A 24,770-nucleotide genomic window follows, 5' to 3' on the forward strand; every position below is an offset into this window, starting at 1 on the left:
GATTCAGCACCCTTGCGCTGTTTTCGATGGAAAACCGCGCCCCACCCGAAAAGACTGGCATGGGTGCTGATGACCTGCCACTGAAGAGGGAGAAAGAATCTCCCGTGCAGAACTGACGAAGGCAACGTCCCCCACTGCCTCACCTTGAGAGGCTGGATTATGGTTGGTCCAGAGAGACTGAAGACTTGTCCCAGGCAGAGAGTAGGGACAGGAGAAAAGGACGGGTGTTGTACTGGACAAAGGGGACGGCCACCGTGGTGGCTATCATCTACCCTAGGATCCTCATGCAGGGAATGAGGATTGGGCGTTTCAGGGATCGGATTCCTCTCAAGAGAGCGGAAAACTTGTCCCTCTAAGGAATACCCGGGCAAGATTCATGTGGAAACTCCATGCCCAGGGAAAACTAGTCACTGAGTAGGGTACAGAGTGGACATCTTCCTGATGATTATCCAGCCGAGGGGGGTCAGAGTGCCCAGAGTAATCTGCAGATTCTGAACGCATACTCGGTGGGACGGCCTTTGATTAACTGTTAGGCGTCAGGTTTCTGCGTCTGCTCTGCAGGAATCCACACCCTTACATTCTGCGGTCTCTTACTGTTTATCTACCGCAGAGATTGCCTTGCAGCAAATCTCTCCAGGGGCTAAGTCCCTCTGTCCTCCTACTGAGCATGCTCATGAGACGATTTCCCATTGGAGACCGGGAGTCATGTGCTCAGGTCCTGCTCCAGATCTCATTGGTCCATCTCGGAGATCTGAAAACTTCCGGAAGGTCCCGGCTGCTATAGAAAGCGTGCATGGCCGTTCCGCCATGCGCTAGTATAGTCTCTAGCTGCTACTGTGTGAATGATGATGGATGTATGATTCTGGGGAATGACTCATTTGAAACCCTTTCCCTCTGATATTACGTATGTGGACAGGGACTAAGCTTAGAGTCAGCGCCAGCGTGCCACTACTACATCATCCACAGTTGCTAGCGTCCGACATTGCGCTTGCGTACTAGCTTTGTCGTCTATCGGCAGTGTCCTCCTTGGCGTCCGCAGTTGCGACGTCGCACGCACGATAGGTCTAGACGGACGCAGTTCCGCTGTCTTTGGCTCTGCTCCTGTGACCAGATACTGTGTGTGCATTTACTCTGAGTACTGTGACTCCAACAGGCTCAGCCTTATTGTATTTGTCTTTGTTGGCACCTCTGTGACTTAACAGAGATTGCTCTGCGCACCTGGGTGACGTTTAACCCACGTGCGCATTTCCGCCATATTACTTGCCTGCCACCACTTAGCAGCAGTCATATCATCTACTGCACGGTGGTCCCCGAGCGGCGAACGCAGTTTATTATTTTTATTTAGTGCGTTCCGCCGTTCCTAACATTAACAGATCGTCCAAGTAAGGAAATATTAGAATCCCCCTGGGGAAAAGGACGAATGATAGCTGTCATGACATCTGTGAGGACCCTGAGGCCGAAGGAAAGAGCCGTGAATTGGTAGTGATCCTCCTGGATCGCAAATCGAAGGAACCTTTGGTACTGTACACAAATAGGGATGTGGAGATACGCCTCCCAAATTGGATAGGAGGGAAGAGAAAGCATGGAGGAAAACAGGTATCTGAGATGGCTGTTTTGGTAGGTGAGACAGAAAGAAATGTCTCACTGGGAGTGAAGAAATTTTATCTTGTAACCGGAAGTTATGATTTCCCTTACCCAGGCGCCGTCGACAACCGACAGCCACTCATTCCTGAAGGAAAGAAGTCTGCCTCCCACCCTGGAATGACCTCCAGGTGGGGTGACCCGACCTTGGAAGAGAATCTGCTGGAGCGGGAACCTGAGGGCTTGGAGGTCCTGCCCTTAGGTCTCCAGTGGGGCGAGGGTTTGAATGATGGTCTCCTCCTCTCTCCGGAGGTAGAAGGAAGGTCCTGCAGTGAGAAACTTTCCAAAGAATGGAAAGGTCGAGAGAACCTAAACAGCCAGGGAGCCTTCCTGTTAGAAAAGGACTTCTTAGTGATGGTGTCCGCATTCCATGTTTTCAACCAAAGGATGCGGCGTATGGCCACGATGTTAGTTTGCTCTTGCGGAACACCCGGCTGCATCACTGAGGCAGCTAGAAGGTATTTGGCAACATGATCAATTTCGTCCGCTAATTCAGCTAGCTCAACTTGAGGAGCTGATGCTGAGATACCCCTACAAAGTATCTTTGCCCAGGCTGAGATGGCTTTCGCCACCCAAATTGAGGCGAAGTTGGGACAAAGAGAGGACACCAGTGGCCTCAAAAATAAATTTGGACAGTGATTCGATCTGTTTGTCAAATCCTTCAGTGGCGTACGATCTGGTAGCGATAGAACTGTTTTGGAAGACAGGCGAGAAAACAGGCGGATCCACCTCAGGGGACTCAGCCCACTTTCTGAGGAGCACGTCTAGAGGTGTGGTACCGTTGACTTCTATGTGGAGCGTCTGTCTTCTTTTCCAGCTTAGTATATATTGAGGAGGCATACCGCAGGGGCCCCTGGATGGGGATGGTCACTGGGAGACAAGATCCTCCTTCCCGCACTGCTCCTACAGTGCAGAAGACGGCATCAACCCCTTCAGCGAAGGGGTGAGGTCACCACTGGTGACCACCATCTTCCTCTCAGCCCTCTCTGGAGAGAGGGGTGAGGAGGGGAATCGCCAAGGACTAGCCACGGGTTATCACCCAGAAGCACCCATGAGGGTGGTAGGGGATAGAGTCCTGCCTGCGGCCTGAGGGATGCAATGTGGGCGACACCACATGCTAGCTCAGCCACATGATATGGGTAGGCAGGGTGAGAATTTACACCCTGTTTCCCCGAAGCTGTATCTGAAAAAGAAATGGAAAGATTAATACAAAACAACAAAACCTGAAAGGAAAAAGGTTAGTTGCGGATCTGGGGAGATCCAGGTCCGCCTCCTACAGACACTAAGCACAAACTGAGGTACTTGGTGCCTGTCGGTGGGTGTATACTGCCGGGGGAGGAGCTACGTTTATTTTGCATTGTGTCAGCCTCCTGGCAGCAGCAGCATACACCCATGGTAATCTGTGTCCCCCAATTTATTATTATTTATTATAGCGTCATTTATTCCATGGCGCTTTACATGAGAGGAGGGGTATACATAATACATACAAGTACAGTAAACCTTAAACAATACAAGTCACGACTGGTACAGGACGAGAGAGGACTCTGCCCGCGAGAGCTCACAATCTACAAGGGATGGGTGAGGATACAGTAGGCGAGGGTAGAGCTGGTCGCGCAGCGGTTTGGTGGATCATTGGTTACTGCAGGTTGTAGGCTTGTCGGAAGAGGTAGATCTTCAGGTTCTGGTCAGGTCCCCAATGAAGCAATAAAGAAAACATCATTCACATCGAGGTGTGCAAGAACAGCGGCAGGTAAATGTGGGATCTATCATTGGTGTAGGAGCCATGAAAGGTGTCAAATGGATCAACAGGTCCATATTGACCCCACAGATGCCAGGAGACGTGGAGGTCGGCAATAAGTCTCCTTTACTGGGACCCGATGGGTGATGAATGCCAACTGCTTGGCTCAAACGGGCACATTTTAGACACTTCTAGAGGAGAAAGATGGTGGCTCACTGCTCTGTACGAAGGGCGAGCGGAGCTCTGCCAGCCTGATGCGACAACTGAAATCGCATCTATGTCCTCTGACAACTCGTCTGGTCTGGCCACCTGTCAGCAATGACGCATCCCCCTGAGGACCAGACATCTGCCCATCTCCAGGGGGCTCCACTCTATGTGTCTGGCTGCAGGGGACATGGCCGGTGCCTACATGCCAGCTCACTTCAGGCTGTGTACCCACGTAAGCGTTTTTTCACGTTTTTTAAGCGTTTTTACCGGCAAAAACGCTTACAAGAAGCATCTCATTCATTTTAATGAATTCCGCACTTTTTGTGCATATTGATGCATTTTTTTCCAGTGAAAAAAACGCATTGCGGTAAAAAGCGCAACATGCTCATTAATTTCACGGAAAAAAGCACATTTCTAACTATATTTTATGAGACTGGGGATGCTCCGGAAAAAAACGCATAAAAAACACACGGAACAAAAACACGCGTTTCCTGAGGAGTCTGGTTTTTAGTCAGGAACTTTCTGCACATGTGGGTACATAGCCTCAGTGTGAGAGCAGCCATCGGAAAGGTCCATGAGGCCTCTCACCGAGCTCTGCAGCTCTTGCAGCCATAGCGATGCCCTCTCTTTCTGGCTGGGGTTTGGGTGGTGGTACAGCTCATGCATAGTCTGACATTCTCTAAGGGCCTCTTTCACACATCAGTTTTTTGCCGTCAGGCGCGATCCAGCTTTTTTTTGTAAAACCGGATCCAGCGAAATGCAATGCCGGATCCAGTTTTTCCCCATTGACTTGCATTAGCGCCGGATGGCATTGCGTTTCATCCGTTTTTTGCCGGATCCGGCTACTTGTCTCATTCCGGCGTCTGGAAAAAACGGCTACTGTAACGTTTTTTGTCTCCGGCGAAAAAGCCGGAAGCGCCGGATCCGACGCTTCCGGCTTTTTGCCACAATGAAAGTCTATGGGCGCCGGATCCAGAAAAAGACGGATCCAGCCACCGGATCCGTTTTTTTAAGTCTGCGCATGCTCAGATACAATTGGTCAGCCCCCAGGAAACAGATATAACCTGCTAGACGGATCCAGCAGAAAAACGGATCCGTTTCTACAGTTCTCCAAAATTTATGCCGGATCCGTTTTTTCTAAAAATAGCCGGATCCTGCCTGATGGCAAAAAACTGATGTGTGAAAGTAGCCTAAGGCTATGTGCACACGCTGCGGTTTTTGCCCTGCGGAACGGCAGCAGTTCCGCAGACATGGTACAGTACCATGTAACCCAATGGGTTTTCAAAACCCGGTTTTTTCTCCGCAGCATGTCAATTTTCTGCGGATTCCGCTGCAGGTTCACACTTTAACATAGTAGAGGTGTGACACCGCAGGGCAAAACCGCAGGTCACTTTACCTGCGGATACGCGGGAAAAAACCCGCAGGTGAAACCGCAGCGTGTGCACAAAGCCTTAGGCCGGCTTCTGCATAGCTGGTCGTGTCTTCCAGCCGCTACTCCCCACTGAGGTTGTTGTCAACCAGGGGACTAGGCTCACCACTGGGAGCTGAGGTAATTTGCTTAGCTTCTTCCCGCCTGACTGGGGGCTTATTCATATTCACAGAGCAGCCAGCGCTGTTTGTATCCCACAAGCTCAATTTCCCGACGCGTTCTTACGTAAACGGCGCGGCTCGTTAGGACACGCCCACTGTCCTTGTCTCTGCTCGCTATTGGCTGTGCCCACGCAAGTTATCGCCGCTTATGGGCGTAACTAACCGCCGGCTAGGGAAAGTTCTAGAAGGAGGTCTGTCTGGGCGCCATTAAGCACAGAGCCATCGCTGGGGAGAGGAGGACGCGTCGCTTCACTCCATAATTTATTTTCTTTATCCCCGCTGCTGTATGTGGGCCGCCATGGAGGTGAGTTATGGGGCTCCGCCGGGTCTTCCGGTACTCGCCTCAGGGCTGCTGTGAGATACCGGGGTGAGCGCGGTGGTGACGCCGCAGGTAGCTGGTGCTTGTTCCTCCTCGGTCGCCATCTTGTCTCCTCAGCCCCGTGATGGCGGCCTCCCGCCCGTCGCGCTGTGCTCTGATTTTCCTGGTCTCCTTAGCTTCTCCTGACAGGAATTATCTTTGTATTTGCCGTTTACATTTTCTGCCATCTGGGGCCTTATTATAACACAGGAGGACCTGTGTAATGTTTTTTTTTTTCTCCAGCGGGAGAAGGAGCAGTTCCGTAAATTGTTCATCGGAGGCCTGAGCTTCGAGACCACAGAGGACAGTCTGCGGAAGTACTACGAGCAATGGGGGAAGCTGACGGACTGCGTGGTGAGTGGCGGAGGCTGATGGGGTGGGAAGCAGATACGTTTATTTTGTGCAGGCAATCCAAAAATTAACGTTTCGGTCCCACAGTGCCCTTCATCAGTCCAACTGCACTGTGCATAGGCAGAAACAACGTGATTCATTATATATTTTAGGAGTCTGTGCATTTTATACCGATTTTGATGCTGCAGTCCTGGGCACCTGGCTGCTACCAGCTGTCTTTGCCCTGGTAGAGGAGTCTGTGGGTGCTCAGCATGAAATACCGTAGGTCCCCTGAAGAGGGAGCTGCAGATTTTTCTGTCACCTGCTCCTCCGTCCCCTTCCTATAACTGCAGCTTGTTTCCTCGCTTGTGCTTTGCTTTTCGGCAGATACGTTCCTGTACATAATCCTCCCGTGTTACGTTTACACCCCATGTACCATATAAGCAAGAATAAAAGTAACACAATATAATGCAAACTTGAAAATCCTCAGGATCCTGTTTTCCACTGGTCCTTGTGTTTGCATCGTTACATATGTCTTGCGTATATATTGTAAATTCTGCACGTGGCCTATGAGAATAGTGACTTCCATTACTGTGTCAATGCGCTTTATTTTAAGGCCAAGCTCGCATATTTGGCATATAATGCCCATGCGTGGAATGGATGCCTCTGCTGAACGCCATATAGTCATCTAATGGCTTGGGCTTTTTTTTTTTTTTTTTTGGGCATCAAAATTGCCACAGTGTGTTGATACAAATTCCAATATGCTTATTTTTGGTGCCTTTTTGGAACGAAGAATTTCACAATCCTTTCAATAAGTGTTAAAGATAAGTTGTCTAAAATAAAATGGAGGTTTTATATAGTATAATACATTTTTTTCCTCTCGTATAGGTCATGAGGGACCCTGCCAGCAAAAGATCCAGGGGCTTTGGGTTTGTGACTTTCTCTTCTATGAATGAAGTTGACGATGCCATGTCCTCCAGGCCCCATTCTATTGATGGAAGAGTTGTGGAGCCCAAGCGAGCAGTAGCACGAGAGGTAATTACATGGTTACGTCTTCTGACGTTATGATGTCTCCTCTTGCGTCTATTTTGTCTTACTTAGGTTCTCTTTCCCAGGAATCTGCAAAGCCTGGAGCCCATGTTACAGTTAAGAAGCTCTTTGTTGGCGGCATCAAGGAAGACACTGATGAACATCACCTCAGGGAATATTTTGACGAATATGGAAAAATTGAAAGCATTGAAGTTATCACCGATAAACAATCTGGCAAAAAAAGAGGCTTTGGCTTTGTGACATTCGATGACCATGATCCTGTGGATAAAATTGTTTGTGAGTGTCTTGTGCTTTGCTCTTATGTTGTTTTTTTCAAAGATGCCATAAAGCAAGCTAAAGGGAAATCTCTTGCAGTGCAAAAGTATCACACCATAAATGGACACAATGCAGAAGTCAGGAAGGCGTTATCAAGGCAAGAAATGCATGAAGTGCAGAACACTAGGAGCAGCAGGGGAGGTATGTATCCAGCCATTATGTGCAGGTTTAGTCTTGAGGCTCATGAGCACATTCTGAGTGTATACTTATTTTTTTTTAGGTAACTTTGGTTTTGGTGACTCGCGTGGTGGTGGTGGCGGGGGTGGAAACTTTGGCTCAGGGCCTGGCAGCAACTTCAGAGGCGGTTCTGGTACGTCAAAATATATTATCTACAGTTATAGACATGTTTATAGCGCAGATAATGCACTTGAAGTATATCTTCAAACTAAAGAATATATTGAAATCTTAAATACTTCCTAAAGCATTCCTGAAAATGAAAGCCATCAGCATCTTTTGAAACGAGTGATACTAACTCCTTTACATGAAGACTATACATAATTTAGCATTAAAGGGAAGTTAATAAATGCCTAACTTTAACACCATTGCTCTTCTTATAGATGGCTATGGTGGTGGTCGTGGATATGGTGACGGCTACAATGGATACGGTGGTAGTCAAGGAGGTAACTTGTTAGATATTTTTTCCTGTAGCTGAAGTCTTAAGTTTTAAATACTTAACAAATTTGTGTGTTTTTCATGAACTGTAAATTTGTTTTTAAAATCAGAAAAACCGTTTAAAAAGCAATATTTGATATAGTCCATGGCAGTAAATATACACTTCAAGTGTAGAGCTACAAGCCTATGTGTACACAAGCTTGTACCAATGCTTTGACCCACTGTACTGTGTATTAACATGTGGTAAGTTGTTTTTCTGAAGTTCCTGCAACTGCTCCAGTGATCTGGCTTGGCATTGGTCAGACATCAAGGACAGGAATTTTTTCGAATTCTATTCAGAATAGTATCAGAATTTTCTTCTGCAGAACTGTACCTCTACAATGTGAACCAGCAGCAGGTCACAAAGTGCCCCTATATATAAATGTTTGTTGGCTCCTGCGCTTAACTCACTAAGTGCAGTAAGAAGACTTGTATTGTGTTACTGACACGGTATTTACATTTCATCCAGGTGGAAACTTTGGTGGTGGACAAGGTTATGGCGGTGGACGTGGTGGATATGGTGGTGGTGGCGGCGGCGGCCCCGGCTATGGAAATCAAGGTGGTGGCTATGGCGGTGGATATGACAACTATGGTGGAGGTAATGTGTTGGCTTCAGTGATAAAGGGACACAAAGCATAGAAACTGCACACACTAAAGAGCCATATCTGTGATCTTTGGCTTTAAATAAAAAAAAAAAAGCAAAAAAAAATCTTTAATTGTTCAGTCATTTCCTCCCTCAATCCATACTGCCCCTTGTCTGACAACTAGCTGTTGCAGTAGCTGCCAGCTGCCTCTTACAGTAGTATATACTTAAGCTCAGACCCAATGCTGGGGAATAACCCCTACAGGATTTAGTCTACAAGCCTTTGTGTTGGGACTGTGCATACTGACAGTGGGGACAAAACTATCCCTTATTGTTTCTCTGCAAATTCAACTTTGCTGACAACTCCCTTGTCACCTTAGGAAACTACGGTGGTGGTGGTGGTGGAGGAAACTACAATGACTTTGGAAACTACAACCAGCAGTCATCAAATTATGGCCCAATGAAGAGCGGCGGTAACTTCGGCGGCAGCAGGAACATGGGAGGACCATACGGTGGTGGTGGTAAGCTACAAACAATTGTGATTGCCATTTGTGTGACAATACTGAAATGAAAAAAAACATGGATTTTGGGGATGTTTCCTAAATTTTTTTTATCTGTGGAGATATGTATTAAATGTTGCCCCAAAATAGTCAATGGATTTCTGTCCATATGTGGAAGTATTTGAATTATTATTTTCCTAGGAAACTATGGTGGTGGAGGTGGAGGCAGCGGCGGTGGATATGGAGGAGGGAGAAATCGCTACTAATTTCCAGTCAACACCTTCTGGGTAAGTGAGGTTTCTAACTGGGCACAGTAGCTGTAATTGATTTTTGTTCACGTAAACACATTACGGTTAGCTACAGGCTAAGCTTATCAGGATAGTATTGTCTTTTAACTGGCTAGACGGATCATATCATAACCTATTCTTTTTACTCTTTACTTCTGTTGAAACAGGCTTCACTGTATAAATAGGAGAGGATGAGAGCCCAGAGGTAACGCAGCTGCAGGTTATCGAGATTACAAAGTTTAAGGAGTCATTATCTCAGTCATGCATAGAACATCCAGTGATATGACAGAAGACACCAGAGCAGATGCAGAGAGCCATTTTGTGAATGGATTGGAATATATTTAAGTAACTTTACCTTACAATGGAGGAAGGACTGTAAAATATGCCTTTTTGAGTCAGTTTACTAGGTTTTTAATTGTTTCTTTGTAGTGGTCTTTGTAAAGAGTGCAGCAGCATTCCTTTTTGATAATGTTCAATTTTAAGTTCCAAGTAACGTGAACCTTTTTTTAAGATTTCTGAATAGTTCAAAACTAGCCAGGATCATGGTGTAATATGAGACTTTTTATTTTCCTTTAAACTTTCAGTGTGTGTAGTTAAGCTGTTGTACACTTTCATTTAATAAAATAATTCGAAAGGAAATCTTGTCTCTAGATGTATGCCTTTGTCATGCCACAAGGAAAGGTATAGCCATGAGTATCATGTTACCTTTCTGTTCAGCGTTTTGTGTTCTGCAAGTCGTAAGGAGAAAAGTATTTAGATAACAAAGGGGATCTCTGCAAAGAGAAGCTCCTGTTTAGATCTTTTAGATGCAGCTGCTTCTTCCATGGCAAGTAAAAGGCGATATTTCCAGCGAGGTACTCAACCCAGAGACACAGGTCTAGTACAAGAGAAGCCTTGAGAACAACTTCTAAGTTCAGTTGTTATACACTGAGCTAAAGTTCTGGAAAAAAGTTTGTGCTACACTAGATTAAGGATGTCTGCGAAAGCTGAGGGGGTAGAGCAAAGTAGTGCTAAGCTTCAGTTAAACCTCTGTAGGTAAGATCCTATTTTCTTTTATTTAAACAGATGATTGAGTTTACAGTTTAGCTAATGATTTAGCTTTTAACCATTAATTTCTAATTTTTGAAGTCTTCTAACATAACCATTTGCAAGCTTCTTAGTATGATTTTTCTCTTGCTGGAATTCTAGCAGTGACTTGAAAAATGGACAAGCAGTCTGACATAGGCTGACCTACGTCGCAGCCAGTGAAATGGTATACATGTGAATGCAGCCCAAATTTCTGGAATTCTTACAGGTAAATTTTCTCAGCATGCTGTGTTGTATGTGCGCCCTGACCTTGCATTTGACCCACATTTTTAAGTTAGGTGTGCAGGATTTCAGATGGCAACTGCCTTTAAAGCCATGTATAGTACAGGCTGGGCTTCTTGAGATGTTGCTGTGGTTTAGCTGTGAAGACAGTGCCTTCTTGTTGTGACATTAAGCATGCTAAAGACTACTGCTTACTTATAAAATAATGAAAACCTTAAAGCTCCACTCCTGGTATTTTCTTATTTTTATTGCAGCCCTGGAGTGGTGCTAAGTTCCCTGTCCCTAGTTTTACACTTATCAGGCACAGTCTTCATCTTTTATCAGTGCCTCTCTGGATGTATTCCAGCAGTTTGTGACCTGTTGGATCGCTCCGGTGTTTGCTGGGCAATCCAGAAGTCATAACTTGATTTAAGTCTGAGAACCAGAACGAGACTCTCGTAGACTTGCATTGAAAGCTTGTGACTGTTACGTCTGACTTTATTTGTACTTGCCTTCCTTTGCTCTGGCGCTGAGTCTGCCCCTGCTCCCAGGGTCTCTTATTGTCGGGAGAGCTCTGCAGACAAAAACTTAGCTTGACGACAGCTAGAGTTGAAGGCATGAGCTACTGAGCCCAGGTATTGTCTGTAGGATTGTTGACATGACACCAGAGCTGCATACAATAACATACCATGAGCAGCTGTGGAGACTAGGTGCTGGAGCCGAGGAGGGTAAGCGACAGTTTGTCACCACAGTAACAATCCCTTGCAGTCGTCCACAAGATAAATGGAAATGGCTTGTTTGAGTACTTACAATCTGAAGTTTCTAAACTTTATATATTGCATGTTAAGAGTAAGACTTGAAACTGTTCAAGAAACTCTCCTATCAAAATTTGTATCCTTAATATATTGCAGTCATCATATTATGTAGCACTGTGTACTTACAATTGCTCATGTTCCCCTTCTGCCCAGCTAATCTTTATTTTTATTTTTTTAATCTTTATTTTTATATAGCGCTAACATATTCCGCAGCGCTTTACAGTTTGCACACATTATCATCACTGTCCCCAATGGGGCTCACAATCTAAATTCCCTAACTGTATGTCTTTTGGAATGTGGGAGGAAACCCACGCAAACACTGGGAGAACATACAAACTCCTTGCAGATGTCCTTAGTGGGATACAAACCCAGGACTCCAGCACTGCAAGGCTACAGTGCTAACCACTGAGCCACCGTGCTAATTCTTTTCTATTAGTTTTTAGTCACAAAGTCATAGACCTGACTAAGCTCTATGTAGAAACAAGGTACGTTTTCACTGTTATGAGTCAGTCACTGCAAAAGTCCCTGGCAGAGGGGATGAGGAAGAAGCTGGGTCAGGTGATGAAGAGGGGAATGATCAATGCTGGGACAAGAGACTGCCTGTCTCTACGTAGAGCAGATAAGAATTTATTGGGTAAAAAGGCAAAATAAGCAATTGTAAGTACACAGCGCTATATAATATGATGGCTACAATATATTAAGACAATAAAAACTTTGGAGGCATGCTAGATGCACTGTCTTCATATTGCTCAAAAAATTTGTAGTGGAAGACTAAAGTATTACATTTTGGCAGTACACTGTAAACCCCCCTACCTTAGTTCAGATGCCAAAACCACACGACTGCTGGAGTCCCAGCAAGTTATACAAACTGAGTTTATATCAGACTGGGCTAAAGGCAGTTCTCTTACAGAAGAAACATTTATTGCAGGTTTTATGATGGATTTGGGTGTGATGGTACTTGTGGTCCCCAAGTCTGCTGATATAACACAATATTACGGTGTTCTTTGTCTGGCAGGTAACGTGGATGAAGATCTGAAAGGGAATGCAAATAACAGATTTTACTTAATTGTCAATGTAACAGAAGAACCATGCCATCATAAAATATTGTGCATAAATTATTTTTTATAGCTGTGAAAGATTTTTAAGGATTAAAGATTTTTATATTTTCCTCACAGATGGAGTGTTTTTTTTTTTTTATATATGGTTTGAGGGCTTGACTAACCACACTGAACCCTGACTTAAATCCCATCCAAAACATTTGGGCTGAACTAGAACAAGCCAGGTTGTCTTGTCCAACATTAATGTCTGACCTAATAAATGTGCATCTGTGCGAATTTTTGCAAAACAAAGCCTTTCTAAAAGATTTGCAGCTGCAAAGATGGGAGAGAAACTCTATTAGGCCAGGATCACACTACCGTGTGTGATGCGAGAAACTCGCATGAGTCTCTTGCATTAACCAACACCTGGCGCTGCCACCGGCACTCAGGACCGGAGCTGCGGCTGCATGCATTGCTATGCAGCCGCAGCGCCGGGTGTTGCTGCAAGAGACTCGTGAGTTTCTCACATCACACATGGTAGTGTGATCCTGGTCTTAAAGGTGTAGTCATTAGTGGTGTTCTACAGATCTGGAGGTGTTTGACAATAGCCTGCACCCCATGCAGTGTACAGGTAATTTTAAGCAGGTTTCTAATGGAGAGTGTGTATAGAGTTAATTAACAGGTGCATTTGGTGAGCCAAACCTCCAACTCCTCAATTTCCCTGACTCTGACCCCACAGCCCTGCCTCACTACTGAGCATGTACGTAAAGTGCAGCACAGATTCATCTCCACTCAAGCCAAGATCCTTAGACCAGGAACAGAACAGACATTTAGGACATTTAATTCCTGCATTCTTATGAAAACCTCCTGCATTGAACTACTGTACTCAAATACATATTTTTGCAGTCGGTCCATTTTATACAGACTCCTCCAAAATGGACACCGAATCAGAGTCCACATCAGTGTTGGCAGGGCAAACTTTGAATGTACAACCTAATGATCAGAGGTGCTAATCAATGCAAGGTGATATGACTATCTTCCCCCCAAGGCAGACAGTACAGCTACATCTCGGGAGACTGCACCTGGCAATGGTAGGGCCCTATTATCATTTTCAATGCCCTATCTATAAAACTGGAGTTCGACACAATCCATGGATATACCTGATCGAGGTCCATATTGTTACTTCTAAGGAAAATGGCTAAAGTGTTGGTACCTGCTGACCCACAGGAGTGCAGTAGCTCCCTGCATTATGGGTATATCATATTCATGTGTGGTATGTATACAATTGTTGGAAGACATATGGCCAGATGATTGCCATGTTTTACTAGGAGGTTCTTGTGCAAAAAAATATTGGCTGGGTGCTGTGTGACCCAGTGCAGGCATATCTGTCCCATCTAAACGGCAAATGGTGGGAGCAAAAAACTTGTGGATGTGAGAACTGACTGTGGGCTTAGCTCATTGTCAGCCCATTGCGATAGGTGAATGGATGAGCGACTGGAAAGCGGAAACCCCCTTTACAGTATCATCCTAGCTGAGTGGTGTTTGACATTTTGGCAGGACTGCTATTCATGAATAAGGGTGAAGCATCTGAAATTCTAGTCAGCACGTGACAGCAAATTGCATACTTGGGGTGGTGTGACGACCCCTGGACACAAAGTGGATCCAGATGCTAATGGTGGGCATTGGCAATCCCTTTCTTGCCTATAGATTTAGTATGGGATGTAACAGATTGTGGAGGCGCACTAATACTTTTGTCCATATAATGTATGGTACATACAAAGCTTTTGCTGCTTGTACCGATCGTGGGTCCACCTAAAGTAGACCCATTCACCTTATTTGGTTTGCACAGGATAATTCCTGTTGTGCCTTATTCATTAGCCCATAGCAACCAGTTATTTTGGGTTTAATTTTACCAAACCGGTTTAAAGGGAATCTGTCGTGCTTCATACTGCAGAAACCATGGGTAGTGTGGTCAGAGACAGGATCCTTTATTGCTGCCATCTGTGTTTTACTCCCAAGTAACTGCAGTGTTGAAAAAAACAGTAGGCAGACTGAGACCTGTAACAAAAGAGCAGCTATTAGGGAGCCTGTCTGATTCAGGCTGTAAAATGTCTTATTTTATTAGGATTTTAGGAGTTTTAAAAATGTAGCAGTCACTTTTCATTTTTTCAAGGAAATTTACAAAATTTTATTTTTGTAGGGACTTACCTCGGTTTGAAGTGACTGAGGATCCAATATATTTGAAATCCCCCAAAAGTTATACCATTTTGAAAACTGCTGTCAGGTAGTTTAACCCTTCAGGTGCTTTTCAGGCATTAAGGCAGAGTGGCATAACAAACGTAAAAGTGTATTTTTCCTTCCCCCCCCATGACGTCACCATGGAGAGAGGGGATCTGCCCCACAGGGACAGGAAACCTACTGATAAAAAGGCGGTACCTCTCTTTCCGCATCAGTTGGTTTCCTGGACCCTTAGGGAACCTACAGACTTACCAGATGCTGGGGCTGACCAGTCTGGAGGATGGCAGCGGGGAGCCCCCTGTTCCAGCTGGGGCGGTTACCCGAGGCACCACCGCTGGGGTCAGCGAGCCTCCAGGGTGTGCGGGGGGAGAGGCAGCAGCAAGAAGATCCGCCCTCCCTCAGGATGGCGGCCGGAGCAGGTACTGGGGTGGGAGAGTGCCAGCGGGCGCAGGTATCCCCCACACGCGCCGGCAGCCGGGGGAGACGTCGCCCGCGCAATGCACCACTGGGAGTCGGCGGTGGCTCGGAGCGGCAACGTCACGCGCCAGAGGGCAATGCACCACTGGGAGCCGGCGGTGTCACGCGCCGGAGAGCAGGGGGAGACGCCGCCGCCTGCGCAAAGCACCACTGGGAGCGACGGTGGTGCGCGGGGTGGAGAGTGCGACGTCACGTCGCAAACCAGCTGGCCAGGTGCGACGGGGGGGGGGGGGGGGGGGGGAATTTTTTTGAAACTTGCTCCTCACTTGCGCTTTTAGCGCACAGGGAGCATAGCGCAGCCTGTCTCCTGGAGCCATGAGCACCGAGCCAGAAGAGCAGCAGCTGTTGGACGCGTCCTCGGACACAGGACACCAGCAGCAGCCACGAAAGTCACCGCAGCAGCACCGTAAGAAGGAGACCAAGGAGCAGTCACAGCGACACGGCAGCAGCCGTTCAGAGTCCCGACGCAGCAAGAAGTCCGGGGGGGGCAGGGGTCCCAAAGGACAAGCCGTGTGCAGATCCGGGGCCCACGTCTGATTCGGTATCCTTCGGTCTGGCGGGTAAGTGGACTACGTGAACGTATATGCTGTAATTAGGGCCTGTCCTTATAGGGGAAAAAGTGCACACAGAAGTCTAACCACAAGATTTGCCCACTTTGTAAAGAGGAGCTCCCCACGGCATGGGAAAAAAGGCTCTGCCAGTCCTGCATTGAACATACAATATGCAAGGAATCCCCAGGGTTCGCTTCTGACCTTAGAACCCTAATTGCCCACCAGGTAGAGAACACTGTCAAAAAGCTTCATGGAAAAAGCAAAAAGCATAAGAAACCCAAAAGAAAGGAACCAGAGTCAGATCCTAGTGAAAGGGAGAGCGGATCTTCTTCATCAGACACAGCCCGTCATCCGGCTCCTCGTCCTCTGCGGATGAAGGTCGCAGCTGCTTCCCTATAGAAGAGACGGATAACTTAATAAAGGCTATCAGAACCACTATGGGGCTAGTAGACACCAGGCCTAAAAGAACCATCCAGGATGCCATGTTTATTGGGTTGGAGCAGAAGAAGAGGTCTTTTCCCATGAACGATAAAATCCAGGCGCTAATACAGAGGGAGTGGAAAAGGCCAGAGAAAAAGGGCCTCCTAGCACCAAAAAGGAAATGCCCCATTGAGGAGCCAAGTTGCTCGTTTTGGGACAAAGCACCGAAAGTGGATGTAGCCATAGCAAAAGCCTCAAAAATGTTCTCTGCCATTCGAGGACATGGGGACACTGAAAGACCCTATGGATAAAAAAGCGGATACATTCCTAAAAGGAGCCTGGGAAGCAGCCGAAGGTGGACTAAAACCCGCTATAGCTGCCACTTGCACAGCCAGAGCCCTGATGGTGTGGCTGGACCAGCTGGACGACCAACTAAGGAACAAAACGCCAAGGGGAGCAATCCTGGACTCCGCCCCGTTAATGAGAGGAGCAGCGGCATTTCTAGCGGACGCATCCGCGGATTCAATCAGGTTGACAGCCAGGGCAGCCTCATTCTCAAATGCAGCGCGAAGGGCTCTATGGCTCAAGTGCTGAACGGAAGACCTGCAAACAAAAACAAAGTTGTGCTCCATCCCCTGTTAAGGTGAATTCCTTTTTGGGCCTACACTGGACGATATACTTGAGAAAGCAGGGGATAAAAAGTCTTTCCCTAACCCATCCAATTTCCCCTTCAAACTGTTTCGGAGCTGGAAATTTATCCAAAGGAAGCCACCTAAAAACTCCCAGGACAAGTGGGAAGATAGAAAAGGCAAAGGTAAGGGGTTCATGTTCGGGAAACCGGCAGACAAGAAGCAACCCCAATGAAGGTGTCTCCCAGGTAGGGGGAAGATTGAGCCTCTTCTTCCCAACCTGGGAATAGATATCAAGCAGTTTCTGGATCCTAAGCATCGTAGAAACAGGTCTCAAATTTAAAATTCCACACCTCACCCAAACCCTCTTTCGTAGTGACTCCAGAGGCAGTCGATAGAAGAGCAAGTTGCAGTACAAGAGATTCAGACCCTGGTGGAGAAAGCAGTGTTGCAGGAGGTTCCCCACCAAGAAAAAGGAGAAGGCTTCTATTCCCCTATCTTCTTGAGGAAGAAACCAGATGGGATGTTCAGGACGATAGTGAACCTAAAAAGGTTAAACAAATGCCTAGTGATTCCTCCATTCAGGATGGAAACAATAAAATCTGCAGTAAAGATATTGTTTCCAGCTTGTTACATGACGGTACTTGACTTGAAAGACGCGTACTATCACGTCCCCATACACACGGACTACCGCCGGTCACAATAGGGGGAGAAATAAGGCATTACCAATTCAAAGCCCTCTCATTCGGGCTGGCCATCGCCACGAGAGTATTCACGAAAATCATATCTGAGGTTATGGTACACTTGAGAGAACAGGACGTCCTAATAGTACCATACTTGGACGACTTCCTAGTAGTAGGCAACTCCCCCGGTCATTGCAGAGACCAGTTGAACCAGACTAATAATAATAATAATAATCTTTATTTTTATATAGCGCTAACATATTCCGCAGTGCTTTACAGTTTGCACACATTATCAGACTATGAAATCTTTGTCCAACCTAGGTTGGCTGCTGAACCTACTGAAATCTTGGTTAATTATATTTGGGCATAACCATAGATTCCATCAGGCAGGAGTGCCGCCTCTGTGAAGGGAAAAGGCTACACATAGAACAGCTAGCAACAAGAGCAATAACACGGACACTAATGACACTCAGGAAGCCCATGTCCTTGCTCAGCTCAATGACAGCCTGCCTACCAGCTGTCCAGTGGGCCCAAGCTCATACAAGAGATCTCCAGTGGGAGATACTAGAGGCAGAAATTTCTCTTCACGGGAATTTAGAAGGGCAGTTAAACATCTCACCCGTAACAGCACGCTCTCTACAGTGGTGGACGAAACCATCCAACCTATCCAGGGGGGTTCCTTGGGTGATACCGGTCTGTCAGATCCATACTACAGACGCAAGCCCCAGGGGGTGGGGGGCTCACTGCGACAACCAGGTAGCACAAGGAGCCTGGACAGAAAACGAAAAGACAGCCTCCTCGAATATGAAGGAGCTATTAGCGGTGAAGCGTGCCCTTCTGTATTTTCTAAACTCCCTCAGAGGCCACCACGTAAGAGTGTTCTCGGACAACAGCACTGTAGTTGCTTACTTAAATCATCAGGGGGGCACGAGATACCGTACCCTGATGGACGTGACAAAGTCAATTTTCCACTTTGCAGAGGGGAACCTAGGCTCACTGACGGCATTACACATAAAAGGGTCAGACAATGTGATGGCAGACTTTTAAGTCGCTCACAGCTGAGACAGGGCGAATGGGAGCTGAACCAGGAAGTTTTCAATCAGATTACAAAGCTATGGGGGAAACCCAACATAGACCTATTCGCCAACAAGACGAATTGGAAAGTGAAAACATTCTGTTCCATAGACCCATCCGGGGACCCGATAGCCCTGGACGCCCTTATGATGCCCTGGACGCCCTTATGATCCCCTGGCACTTTCCCCTTGCATATGCGTTCCCGCCAATAGCCTTAATTCCATCAGTTCTGAGGAAGATTCAGGAGGACAAAGCAAGGGTAATATTAATAGCCTCTGCACTAATCCAGGGTGCAGCAGACCCAAGTAAAAATGGCAGCTGCACAGGTGTATAAATACCGAATGAAACAGCCAGCCTACAATGAGGGATTGGCCATGTGGTACACCCGTGCAGTCCCATTAAAGTCTATGTAAAATGAAAAACGCTGTGCACATGCTGCGGATTTTTAAGCGCAGATTTGCTACAGATTTGAATCTGCAGCATGTCAATTCTTTGTGTGGAATCCGCAGCGTTTTTATACCTGCTCCATTATAGAAATCCTCAGGTGTAAGGGTATGTGCACACGCTGCGGATTCTGCCTCTGCGGATCCGCAGCAGTTCTGCGAACAGTGTACAGTACAATGTAAGTCTATGGGATTTACAATCCGCATTGCACATGCTGCGTTTTTTTTCACTGCAGAAAAGCGGTTTTAAATCCGCAGAAAGAATTGACATGTCAATTCTTTCTGCGGATTCAGCTGCGGTTTGACACCTATTCCATTGTCCAGGTGTCAAACCGCAGGGGAAAACCGCTGGCCAATCTGCAGGAAAACCGCAGGTCACTTTACCTGCAGATCCGCACGGAAAAATCCGATTGTGAATCCGCAGCGTGTACATAGCCTAAAAACGCAGGGGAAATCCGCAGTAAATCTACACTAAATCCACAGGTAAAACGCAGGTCATTTAGCAAAATCCATGTGGAAAAATCTGCAGCAGAATCCGCAACGTGTGCACATACCCTAAGGCCGTTATTTGGCTGTGAATTGCCATGGCAAACATCAGGATCACACAGTTATGATCTCTGGGTGCCGATTGGGTTAAATAGGAAGCTTTCTCACTCTTAACCATTCATAAGTCAGGTCACCGCAGCATCTAAGGGGTTAAACAGTACAGTGCCAACGCTGATTGTGGCTAATGCACCAAGTTGTCAGCTATAGTGTGCAGCCGACAGCTGCTGGATTGTCACCTGTGTGGGGATGCGATTTTATCTCCCGTCAATAAAAAGACTTATTGACGGTCATTAATAAATAACAAGAATTGTTACAAAAACAGGAATCTCGATTTAGCGGTATATTATGTGCAGTTTAGACTGAAATGTACAAAACCAGGATACTGCAGTACTTTTCCTTCCCTCCACATCATTACTCTAAATTGTTCACCTCTGTGCCTCCACAGTTGTTTTTTTCTGTTTTTTTTTAACCATGTTCACTAAATGCTAAAATTGACCTGACATTATGATTCTCCAGGTCATTACGAGTTCACAGGCACCAAACATATCTAGGTTCTTTTTTTTTTTTTTTTTATATACGGTAAGTGGTGAAAAAAAAAATCCAAAACTTGTTTAAAAAAAAAAAAAAAAAGCGCCATTTTCCTAGACCTGTAGCATCTCCATTTTTGTGATCTGTGGGTGGGTGAGGGCTTATTTTTTGTGCAATAATCTGACATTTTTCTTGATACAATTTTGGTGTAGATACAATGTTTTGATCGCCCATTATTGCATTTTGTTGCAATGTAGCAGCAACCAAAAAAAAGGAATTCTGGCGTTTTGAATTTTTTCTTGTTGCGCCATTTAACGATCAGGTTAATTTATTTATATTGAAAAATCGACGATTCTCAAAGTGATGATAAATATATATGTTTGATTTTCTTATTGTTTTTTTTTTTTAAAAAAAGGGGTGATTTGAACTATTTTTTTTAAAAAACTTTTTTACTTTTTGAATGCTTCAATAGTTTCCATGGGAGACTGGAAACTGCAGTATTTTGATCGCCTCCGCTACACACGGGCAATCATATTGCCTGTGTAGCAGAAATGCTCACCTGCGATGAGCGCCGACCACAGGGCGGCACTCAAAGTAATCTGGCAAAGACAACCAGAGGTCTCCTGCAGACCTCTGGTAGTCATGCCGTCCCATCGGTGACTCGCGATCATGTGACGGGTCATCGATGGGCAGATACAGTGACATGCTTCCAGTAAGCGCGAGTTAAATGCCGCTCTGAGATTGACAGGGGCATTTAACTAGTTAACAGCCTCAGTTGGCTCACGATTCCACTCGCGGCTGTTGCGGCACATGTCAGCTGTATAGATCAGCTGTCACGTGCCCGGAAAGGTGCGTGAACAGCGCCGGAGTCCAGCATGGGTGTACTATTACGGCACATGTCTGAAAGGGGTCAAAGGCTAAATTGGTTGGCATATATTTAACATAGCATGGCCACATATACCAAGACTAGAAGAAGAGAACCATATATATATAAAAAAAACTAATATTATTAATTACTTTAAAAATTGTCAGTAAAAAACCACATCAATATTGACACTACAATAGTACCCCAAAATAGGGGACGCACGCCACTAATAGATCAAAAGTTATTAGTTTGTGAAAAACACACAAATAAATCTATAGGCTTATATAGAAAAAATATGTTTTTGCATCCTTTTAAAATACAGTTCCATGACAGAGAAAAGGGGCTATGCGTGTTAAACAGTGCCTAAAGCATCTCATAGCATAACATATATCCTTCCTAAATCACTTCATGTATTAATTATTTCAAGTGCAACATAACTAATATATAGCCCAATTAGAAAAATAGTGCTTCATAACACATCATTCATAAAGTAACCCACATATTTCTCAATATATTACTTACAAATAAGTCTCTATCAGGGTGTAAATAGTGGCGGTTAACCCCTTTTAAAGGGCGCACTAATTTTCACTCAATGTCATTAGAAGATTTTTTCTCATTTATGGTGCCGGGTTGTGCGCGCGCGTCGGTCGGCTCTGGGTCTACTTCTGGCAGCGCTACCATAGTTACTGGCAGGCGTCCTCTCCTGCAGTAAACAAAGCGGGTGCCAGGAAGTAGTTTAAGATAACCCGGAAGAGCCATACCGGCGCATGCGCCATAGAATCTGGACGCACCTTAGAGAATAAAGGAAGCATTCATCCTATTGGCTCAGGGGGATATATAAACGCCTCTCATACCCCTATAGTCACGCCCCCGGAAGAAGCTAGCGGGCGAAACGCGCGCTGGGGAGCACCGCCACTATTTACACCCTGATAGAGACTTATTTGTAAGTAATATATTGAGAAATATGTGGGTTACTTTATGAATGATGTTATATGAAGCACTATTTTTCTAACTGGGCTATATATTAGTTATGTTGCACTTGAAATAATTAATACATGAAGTGATTTAGGAAGGATATATGTTATGCTATGAGATGCTTTAGGCACTGTTTATAACACGCATAGCCCCTTTTCTCTGTCATGGAACTGTATTTTAAAAGGATGCAAAAACATTTTTTTCTATATAAGCCTATAGATTTATTTGTGTGTTTTTCACAAACTAATAACTTTTGATCTATTTGTGGCGTGCGTCCCCTATTTTGGGGTACTATTGTAGTGTCAATATTGATGTGGTTTTTTACTGACAATTTTTAAAGTAATTAATAAAATTAGTTTTATATATATATATTATGGTTCTCTTCTAGTCTTGGTATATGTGGCCATGCTATGTTAAATATATGTGTTTTGAAGTGCCATATGACGATTATTGGACAAATTTGGATTAAATTGGTTGGCAGTCTATGTGCACTGAACTTTGTCCTTAGCAATACAGATCGATATACTGCTGACAGAAGGATCTATCCTGTAAACCAAAAGATCATTTCACCTGAAGAACAAGTGTTTCTCTCAATCATTGCTTGATTGGCAGGCTGCTTAAGAGTGCACAATTGTCATGAAATGAGTGATCCAGAAGAAATTTTTTTTTTTTTTAAACTTCAGAATTTTTTCAAAACGTTAAAATAAAAAAAATACCGTATTTTTCGCTTTATAAGATCCTCTGGATTATAAGACGCACCCCAAATTTTCAAAAAAATAGGAAAAAAAAAACAACTTTCTTTAATAAAATGGTGGTGCTTCTTATAATCCATGCGTTTTATTGCTTACCGGGGGTGGTGGCTGTGGTGAAGTGAGATCCCAGGGTCGCCTCTGGAGGAGGCAGGAGTGGGGTGGTGCTGCAGGCCGCAGGTTGCGATGATGGGGTATCTGATGTGCAGTTTGCTGCGGGTGTCCCTGGTGTGATGATGCCCGGTGTGTGCGGCTCTGCGGGGAAGCTCTGCCAACACTTTGTGAAGATTCGCAGTTTTTCCATGGATTCCTCTGTGTGGCGGACTCCGGGAATATGGCTGCCGGGGGGGCGGCGCATGCGCAGATGGAGATGTCGGAAGATGAGATCTCAGTGCTGAAATCTCATCTCTCGAGATCTTGGTCCCGAGATCACCATCTGCGCATGCTCCACTCCTGGCGGCGGCCATATTCCCGGACTCCACCTCACAGGAAGTGGAAGTGCCGGGGCTCTGGCTTGTCGCAAGATGTCGGTAGAGCCCTGGGAAAGCGCCGGACACCCACGCAGCACCACTGGGCACCGGAGACACCTGCAACACTGACCAGAAACCACCGGACACCCCCTCATCCCAGCCTGCGGCCTAGACCAACAGTACCGGTAAGTCATGTACACTTTGTAAGACACACCTCCAATTTCCCCCCAAATTTGGAGGAAAAAAGTGCATCTTACAAAGCAAAAAATACGGCAATCTATAATCTATGCAAGTATGTCATCACTGCAAAAATACTGACCTGTAGGCTCATCTTACCAGCTCATTTTTATCATACAATTACTGCCGTAAACTAACTCCCTCAAAAAATGGAGGAATTGTGTATGTTGACTGTGGGGAGGAACATTTTAATTTTTACCTCAGCAGGATAAAGACTTGGCACTGACAGCCGTCCTCAGTGACACCATCTACATCTCAGTGTCACATTACTTTATTTTTTCCCCTCCTATTGCACACACCTACGAGGGGAGTGGTCAGACCCATACCAGCAAATCTCGCCCACTTTTACTGCAGTCGTAAAGCGAGCTAACACTACACTAGGTTTTCATGATAATTGACAGCAGCTGCTCCCCCTAGTGTTTAAAAGTTGCAAATATCAAAACTTAAAATCATTTCTCATTTATACCATTAAAAAAATAAAATATATATTTTTTTACTTATAACTTTTTTTTTTATCCATTCCCTTTATGACACAAAGATTTAACATGAACCCCTTCCTCTCCATCTCCCAAAACAGACACTGAATATTTCTAAAGATCCTGCACACAGGGAAAGTGGAACTACAAGTTGTGGTATGATGTTAAAGCGCAAATTAAGACTCAGGACACAATATTTTCAAAGAAGCAGTTTATTGGTTACTTTTTTTTTTTTTTTTAAACATACCCTTAAAGTAGTACACCAAGAGTTTACAGTAGCAGTCAAGTAACCGTGTCCCCGCACACAGCACTATAGGCTTTCACTCACTGCCGATAGCATCTCCATAGACAATTCCTAATAGGTGATGGCGGCTATCGTGTGTAGTGAGTGGTCGGGTGTCAGAGACAGTAACAGTAGTGCAGACAACATCCAGAGCTGGATATTTGATACCTGATCTCTATATTATTCATGACATATCAGGTTAAGATTTCCCAGACCACAGTCTGTTTCCCCCAATGCAATCCTCTACTTTTAGTGCAGCAATATAGAATACTGATCTACATGGCACAGTAATGTCCACCAACCAGTGTGAATTTTCATGCAAAAATGCATCAATTCAGGCCTACAATAAAACCCCAAAATAAATGTTTATATCTCACCATCAATAAAGATCTTATCTTCAGATAACTATTATGTCAGCAATTCCTGTTCCCTCCATCATGTAAGAGTGTAAGAAGTGGGTCAGATGTCGGATAGCTTCACATCCCTCCATTAATAATACTCAGTAATAATTCACAAACTACCCAAGGTTTCTGTACCACAAAGCAAAGACTGGCATCATACCCCTCCTCATGGTGTTGTATGAATCTATACAGGTTTCATAGTCTCCTTAGGCGCCACAACGTGCACAAATAAGAACATCCCCATTTTCTTCTAGAAATAAACTTTTGACTTCTAGAGATTGGTAAATATATTAAAATATTAAAATTGTAAATATATTAAAACTGAAAATCTTACTT

At 45.2% G+C, this 24,770-nt stretch overlaps 1 protein-coding gene across 2 annotated transcripts; it reads left to right on the forward strand.

Moving 5' to 3' along the window:
• The first annotated feature begins 5,321 nt into the window (after positions 1–5,321).
• HNRNPA2B1 (heterogeneous nuclear ribonucleoprotein A2/B1) lies at positions 5,322–12,526 on the forward strand. 2 transcript variants are annotated; one of them, XR_012233378.1, is made up of 12 exons: positions 5,322–5,480; positions 5,778–5,888; positions 6,753–6,899; positions 6,980–7,190; positions 7,269–7,370; positions 7,450–7,539; positions 7,787–7,849; positions 8,350–8,478; positions 8,844–8,984; positions 9,165–9,250; positions 10,439–10,544; positions 12,368–12,526. XR_012233378.1 is itself a non-coding variant. In XM_073581383.1 (11 exons), the coding sequence occupies exons 1-10, from the start codon at positions 5,463–5,465 to the stop codon at positions 9,227–9,229; spliced, it is 1,077 nt and encodes a 358-aa protein (XP_073437484.1). In that variant the 5' UTR covers positions 5,322–5,462; the 3' UTR covers positions 9,230–9,250; positions 9,418–9,889. The 2 variants fall into 2 exon arrangements, 1 of the variants encoding a protein (XP_073437484.1); XM_073581383.1 differs by lacking the exons at positions 10,439–10,544; positions 12,368–12,526 and adding an exon at positions 9,418–9,889.
• Positions 12,527–24,770: the final 12,244 nt, after the last annotated feature.

This window comes from Dendrobates tinctorius, unplaced genomic scaffold (assembly GCF_039654945.1).
Source record: "Dendrobates tinctorius isolate UK_male_01 unplaced genomic scaffold, ASM3965494v1 ptg000070l, whole genome shotgun sequence".
Lineage (NCBI taxonomy): Eukaryota > Metazoa > Chordata > Amphibia > Anura > Dendrobatidae > Dendrobates > Dendrobates tinctorius.